At 34.9% G+C, this 7884-nt stretch overlaps 1 protein-coding gene across 2 annotated transcripts in view; it reads left to right on the top strand.

The window, feature by feature from the left end:
• LOC108741402 (BTB/POZ domain-containing protein kctd15) overlaps positions 1-5230 on the top strand; it is an 80342-nt gene extending 75112 nt beyond the window's left edge. Inside the window, exons 3-6 of one of the 2 annotated variants that reach the window (XM_025977266.1) lie at positions 839-1030; positions 3808-4013; positions 4088-4347; positions 4718-5230. In XM_025977266.1, coding sequence (XP_025833051.1) covers positions 839-1030; positions 3808-4013; positions 4088-4347; positions 4718-4933 — 874 coding nt within the window. In that variant the 3' untranslated portion in view covers positions 4934-5230. Of the gene's footprint in view, positions 1-838; positions 1031-3807; positions 4014-4087; positions 4348-4696 lie in introns of both variants that reach the window. The other variant, XM_025977265.1, reaches the window with a different exon arrangement.
• Positions 5231-7884: the final 2654 nt, after the last annotated feature.

The following is a 7884-nucleotide window of genomic DNA, read 5'->3' on the forward strand; positions in this document are numbered from 1 at the left end:
TAGGTATCTAAAATCAGCCACTTCTTCTAATTTTTCGTCTCCTATCTTTATATTCGCTCTTTCCCTACTTTTTCTTCCCTTGCATATCAGTATTTTAGTTTTACTTTTATTTATTTTCATACAGTACTGATCTGTCAGTACCGCTTCCATTTTATTTAAAGCTATCTCTAGGTCCTAAATTATAAATTTTGTAGACTGTTTTGTACATTTACCCTTTTTTTTGGACCAAACGAGATACAGTTTACAGTTTAGATTCACATCATTCTTTAGAGACTTTCTTTGGCCAAACGAAATACAGTTTAGACTTTAGATTCACATCATTTTTTAGAGGCAACTTTTACCTGAGAAGTTGTATCAATAAGTTCAATCTTTTCCTGCTATTTTCAATGCTAATTAAGCCCGACGATTTAACAGTATAGTTCACTAACTAGAAAGATTAAAAAGTTGGATACATAAAGATTTTAATTTGGTTTACACAAGGAATAAGAAACGATTAAACATAGTGATGAATATTATTTGATCTGTAACGCGTTTACCTTGACATGTTCTTTTTACTGAACAAACTTATCTTTATCTATGATGATAAAAACGTTCGCAATATGCACCAAATAAAACTGTTCTTTTTAGATTTCTTTTTGCATATTATATTGTTCCCTTTTTGTTTTCGGAAATTACTGAACCTAAAAAATTATTGTATATTTTATAGCTTTCAATNCCAATAGACGATCTTAACTCTAAGCTATCAAAAATGGACCCAGAGGTTTTTCCATTGTGACTATTGGCTATCAAGGAATTTTGTTAATTCGTCTAAATAACAATTGCATTCCTTTGTTTCTAGACTGATGTCCCCTAGCACTTCTCCAGCGACTTCTCCAACAATGTCAAATTCTTCGTCTCCAACGCCACCATCTGTCAACTTCAACAAGATCACCGGAATCCCATGTGTGGCGGCCGCGTCCAGGTATACGGCGCCAGTTCATATCGACGTAGGCGGTACCATATACACTTCCTCGCTTGAAACACTCACCAAGTAAGTGCAGTACACAATAATAGCGCTATGTCTACTGTATACCTACATATTTACGTGCCTGAGGGCGTGAGCACAAGTAGGTTTGTTTTCTTGCATTTACAACAAGATCTATCTATCTGATTGAGCGCTGAATCATTTCTTCTCGTAATGGGCAGTCACATACGTTACGAAAGTTTCAACTATTGTAACAATGATAATAATAATAATAACACGAAGTAGGCACTAATTACGAAAAAAATAAGGAGAAGGTCAAGTTTGTGACGGTAACGTGCCGAGAACAGGAGCAGTGACCCATAATTAATTTGTTTTTGGTATTCATGTGCCAAGTTTCTCGCTTGCGCTCCCGTTGATATCTCCAAATAAAAAATTGATTTCTGTAGCTTCTCTTCGTTACATCAGTACATCCTTGCTAAGTTAAGTCTCTCCGTTTCCAGTGTATTGTAAATTTCAAGTGTTACAACCCGCTTCACCCCCGTGTCAGAGGTTAAAGGTCATTTCTTACTGGATCATTTAGCTTTTTTTTTCACAGCCACGGCGAGATAAGTAAAGATCAAAAAGAATTACCAAAATTATCGTTCGTTTGAAATTCCAATTCCAGAATTTAGATTTCATATTTGACATATATTTGTATTTCATATAGAGTATTCATTCATTTTTATTATTTGTTTATTAATAATTTCAGAATTAATAGGAAGAGTAGTTAATCAGTGATGCAATTAAGTCAATGGAAAATAAATAAGTTGCATATTAGCATGTATGATAGAGAGATCTCTTTCATACTTTAAACGAGTAATTGTAGGTAACAGTTCGCGAACTAGTTCGTATTGGGAAACTAGTTCTTGAGAACTAGATCGTTAAAAAGAACTGTTAAGTCCATCACTATCTCCAACTAACTCTTCATGCCTGAGAAGATATCTTGTCAACCTATCTCACCTATTTCTTATACTACTTCCATAGTGGTCTCTGTTCTCCTACTCTTTCTAATACCTCCTCATTTCAACCTTCTGTATCCACGGTATCCTAATCATTCGCCTGTAACAGTTTTTCTTTTCCGCCGCTTCGTCAGTCTACGTTTCGCACCCGTTCAGCGCCGTGCTCCAGACATACTTCTTTAACAATCTTTTCCGAATTTCAAAATTAACCGTTCGTGAGCATAGAAGAGACTCGACCCTGCGCTATCCTCTGCTTTATATCTCTACTGCTTCTGCATCCTAAGTTATCTGACTTCCTAATACCAAAAATCAACTACTTCTTCTAATTTTTCGTCTCCTATCTTTATATTCACACTTTCTCTACTTTTTCATTCCTTGCATACCACTATTTCTGCTTTACTTTTGTTTATTTTTACATACAGTGCAATTCGTTTATTATGACTCCGCCTATATCGACCAACCGCTTAATATGAAGTAATTGCAGTGTAAGTTTGGTTTTCATATTAAATTCTCTATAGGAAAGTTTGGATATAACGACTCCGTTTAAAATAACATATCGTTTATTATGACTGATTCTCAAGAAATCATATCCGGCTATAGTGATCCAAATGATTTATAATGACATTTTCGCTCATTTTACTGTCAACTAATTTCAAGTTCCTAAAACAGACAGCGCTGCTGTTTCGCGAAGGGGTGCAGGGTCCAGACTCCTTAGATTTCCTTTTTAACTATGTGCGTGGCTAAGACAACCAAACGAATTAACATTACGAAAGCTTTCATGTAGGTAATTTATCTGAAACATTTGTAAAAAAGCTAAAGTCAACGTATCTTGTCCCACGACGAATATGTGAATATGGATGTAGCATGTACTTTATTCGATCCTAGCGTATTTCACGTGTTTTTATCTAGAAGCCCTTTTACAAGTGTTTGTTGTGGCCAAGTTAATGCAAATCTTCGGGAAATGTTGTACGAAACACACGATATAAATTTATTAACACGCATCTTCCTATCGTGAGATCGTAAGCAAAATTACAGTCGGTTTCTCACACTGCAAATAATGAAGTCACGTGGGCGTGAGTTATTCCACTTGCAAAAAATTACTTTAGCTAATNGAAATGACTTTCCGAACAACCCAATAGTTAGAGTTAGAGATGTAAGTTGATGTAGTTTTCGAAAAATGTGACGATTGGGTCAAAATACGTGCGTGTCCAATCAGTCTTTGATTGAAGGTTTTATGATCATGATACAAGGGTACAGGAAGACCACGTATTAATGTTGTAGTTTTTTTTTCAGTCTTCATGGTTTTCATACTTTGAAACTGTTAAAGACGCCTTAACATTCACGAAGTTTTTTTATAACCTTTGAGGTCTTTCTATGAAATCATGATAGTATTATTGTACGTTTGTATTTCTAATAATGTTTGTATTCCTAATGTTGGAAACGAAAATAATTTATTGAGATTTTTAAAGAGCTTGTAAAGAAGTAACTTGATTTTATTAGTAAAATGAAGTTCTGTTTTTCTGTTCACAATTATTTTAATCAATAAATCTTAAATATCAGAAGTTGGGTTCTTCGTAATATTACTAATGGATAATCCACTTTGATTGAGTTCGAAGTGAACTGGAATGATCGACTCTTCGATAAATACAATCGTGATATACATATACATGTGTGGCTCAAGAAACATTCTAATTAATAATTAATTGAAAGTTCTTTTGCAATTTTTATCACAAATGCAATCTTTTTTGACTGGATAGGCTTCAAACAGAAACTAGAAGATAAGAAACACACTTGCATTCATGCCTTTGCTTGACGTTTTTGATACGTTTTTCTTTTAATTTTTAGGTATCCTGAATCTAGACTGGCAAAATTATTTAATGGCAGTATTCCTATCGTATTAGATTCCTTAAAACAACATTACTTTATTGACCGCGACGGAGCGATGTTCAGACACATTCTAAATTTTATGAGAAACTCAAGACTACTTATTCCTGAAAATTTTACCGACCTGGACTTACTGCTGGAGGAAGCCAAATATTTCGATATTGCACGTAAGTAATATTAAATGCAGTTCCAAAGACGTTACGAAATTTTAAATTCTTATCGATATATTTTCAATTTCTAGCAATGATTCGCCAATTGGAGCAACTAAAAAAAGAACGAATAAAAAACGGAATTGTTTTTGGCGGGGTTCCATCCCTCAAAGCAAATTCTGGAGGTAATGCAGGACACCCGTCCATGATATCGAACTGCGACCTTTCGAAAACTCAACCACACAGTTCGTTTGAATGCATAGCCTTACACGTGAGTCCTGACTTGGGGGAACGTATAATGCTGTCCGGGGATAGGGCGCTTTTGGACGAAGTGTTTCCGGAGACAAACCAGGCCCTAATGGATGCCCGTTCGGGAGTATCCTGGAATCAACAAAACACTAGGCATGTGATACGGTTCCCTCTGCGAGTTTCATTAAGGTTTACTTCATGCAAACTTTACCCAAGGATTTTCAAAAATTTGAATTTTGTGAAAATGTAGGAATAATTTTAACTTTGTGTAGAATGGGCACTGCTGCCTCTACTAGTGACGTCTGTGCCTTTATCAATTTTAATAACAAAAAGCAAGAATTTATAGTCAGGTTCTTCATTGTACGTGACTACTCATAAATGAGTAATGGTGGTCCTATATTGTTGTGATCATAACTAGTTATGTGTGTATTCTAATAATAAANTTGGACGAAGTGTTTCCGGAGACAAACCAGGCCCTAATGGATGCCCGTTCGGGAGTATCCTGGAATCAACAGGACACTAGGCATGTGATACGGTTCCCTCTGAACGGTTACTGTAAACTAAACTCGGTGCAAGCCATAACAAGACTGCTTAATTCCGGTTTCCGGATAGCTGCAAGCAACGGGGGTGGGGTGGAGGGTCAGCAATTCTCAGAATATTTGTTTATACGGAAAACGTTACCGGGGTGAAGTCTTAATCGCTTGTTTGCAGGACAATCAATCTTATTACGACTGTTTACACTTGAAGATCTCGGAGGTAAATTTTACCCATACACATTCTGCTACCAAAGCGAGATTTCTATCTCTACAGTATTTTAAAATAAAAAAATTACAATACCATTGGATTCTCTGTGAAATACTAAGGAATTTTTTCCTTTGTGATTTTTGAATCTAACGGATACTTTCTGAGTAGTTAATGATTGAAAATTAAAACGATCGATTAATTAAAACATACTTTCTTTGCTATGGGGTAGGGGAGACCGGGGATGGTTGACTAGTTTTTTACTAAATAGTTCATATTTTTTTTTTGTTTTAATGTATATAGACAAGAAAAGCATGTTAATTGATAGAAAATCTATTAACCTAATAAAAATATGTAATGTTTAGTTCTTAGTTCAGTACAATAGTGATGATTTAATGAATTTTACAAAATATTAAATCTTAGTCAATCTACCCCTGGCCCGGGGTAGGTAGACCATATGCCGGGGGTAAGTTGACTCATGTACCAGTAAGACTCAAATCATGAGAAGGAGCAAATAATTAAACATCTTTTTAATATAATTGANTCAACTAAGTTTTTATTTAGGAAAATGTAGTTGTCTCAATGATCACAAGTCCAAAAAATCTCGACAAAGCCCGTTAATAGTTTTTTTTTTGTAGACGAACCCACATACAAAAGGTTTCAAACATAAAGTGATTCTATGTGAACCACACAGTTCGGTTTTTCACTAGGAAGTTGCGCCATAATATTATGCCTTTATCTGAGACACATAGTTTTCCACCACCTGCTTGCAGACTGATATAAAAAGATAACTAGTGGTTGACTTAGGGTAGTATAATTTGGCACGGATGTTCTAGAAAAGTCATAGAATATGACTGATGTACCTACTTTTGACATTTTCTATTCCATTTAAGATTGAAATAAATATTTATGTATACGTATCATGTTTTCGTTAAGGTAATAGCATATTCGAGATGAAAAAGAATTATTAAAATATGTTTTATTCACACAAAAAAAATTGATTAAACTAAAAACCATTCTGATTTAGTTTGATATTGGCCAAAAAGAGCAAATTATGGATGTCGCTTAAACTACTAAAGTTAATTTTAACAAGGAGGTTGTGATTGTTTTTGGGCTATTTAAATAAACATCATGCAACTGGATGATATACAGAAAATTTTAATCTGAAAGGTTCAGATGGGTGTGATTCTAATTTACATTTGTCCAATTGTCAGACTCTGACACACTGACATACAAATTTGCAATTTGAGATAAGTTTGGACTTCCGTAAGTCAAAAACTTCAGGTTTTTGGGACTTGTGGCCCGTGAACATTTGATGAGAATGATTCAAAGTTCCATGAGATTACAGGGTATTTTTGGAAGTAATAAAGAAATTTAATGAAGGATTAACTGATGCCCCGTATTAATCGAGAACATTCACTCTCCTTGTGTACAGGATTATTCACGTTATTCGACCTAAAAGATTACAGATGTGTTCCTAGATTTTTAAAAATTTTTGTTGTAAGGATGTATAGGGATCCATAAGGGTGTCAAAAATACGCAAAACATATCAGACGTGTACTTTTTAAGAACAAACACCCCATATATTTTTACATTTTTACAACGAGTTCCATTAAGGTTTACTTCATCTGAACTTTACCCAAGGATTTTCAAAAATTTGAATTTTGTGAAGATGTAGGAATAATTTTAACTTTGTGTAAAATGGGCACTGCTCCCTCTACTAGTGACGTCTGTGCCTTTATCAATTTTAATAACAAAAAGCAAGAATTCATAGTCAGGTTCTTCATTGTACGTGACTACTCATAAATAACTAATGGTGGTCCTATATTGTTGTGATCGTAACTAGTTATGTGTGTATTCTAATAATAAAAATATGGTTTTATTGTAAGTATGTTTATGGTTAGAAGTTGACAAGTTTCTATATCATAAACTTACGATCTGGTATTCGGAACATGGACGAGAAAACCAGTAACTCATTCCAATAAGAAAGATACAGTCAAGAAGGATATCAATTAATTTGTTTTAAATCATACCAACAGAAAAAAAATCAAGTGCCCCTTAAGTTACCTATAAAATCAATTGCAATGTTGTATTTAGCATGTACTTCAAACACGAACGTTGTACAAGTATTTTTTAATTTTAATTGAATCTAATACACTCCAATCACGCTCTATTAATGGATGTATATTTCTATATCATAAACCTTAAACTTTGCTTAGTGCACTTTTCGTGAAACATTTCAAAAGGAAGACGAAAGAAAACAAATAACTTTCACAAAAAAAAAACAATATTGTTTCGGACATAGCAACCATTATCTAGAGCAGGGGTAGGCAACGTTTTGTGTAGAGGGGGCTAGATTAAGATTTAGTTTAAGTACGCTTGTTACATATAAGGTTTTTAAGTCGAACTTCAAAATATAGGAAACTATAGAACATGATTTATAAGTGTTTAGAAATATTTTTACATATTAGCTTTTAGGGGACGTTATACGTGAAGCGAACAAAAATTCGGCATAATTATTATTTCCTATATTTGGAAGGACTTAAGTGGCTTCACCCTCTTGTCCGCAATCCGATGTTTAAGGTATTAAACGGTATAAAAGAGGGAGGACGCCGGTTCGATTCCGGGTCCGTCTGCCTTGGTCCAAGTTTTTCTGTGGTTTCCTTGGATCACCTAGGCAAATGCTGAGGCAGTTATATTTCACAGATAATCTTTCATTCTCTTCTGTCTTCATTTCGTCCGTCTCATCTTTCTCACCCGAACCACCACCCACCCATTCCCACGATTCCTGAAAGCAGGCTGAAGAGGGCCTTCCGCCCTACCTTCCGGCGTAGTCCGCAGGGACTGCCAGCCCACCAGCATTACTGGCTGGTGGGAATGAAACACCCAAAAGTTTTTT

This window comes from Agrilus planipennis, unplaced genomic scaffold, assembly GCF_000699045.2.
Source record: "Agrilus planipennis isolate EAB-ADULT unplaced genomic scaffold, Apla_2.0 scaffold24, whole genome shotgun sequence".
In the NCBI taxonomy this organism is placed as follows: domain Eukaryota; kingdom Metazoa; phylum Arthropoda; class Insecta; order Coleoptera; family Buprestidae; genus Agrilus; species Agrilus planipennis.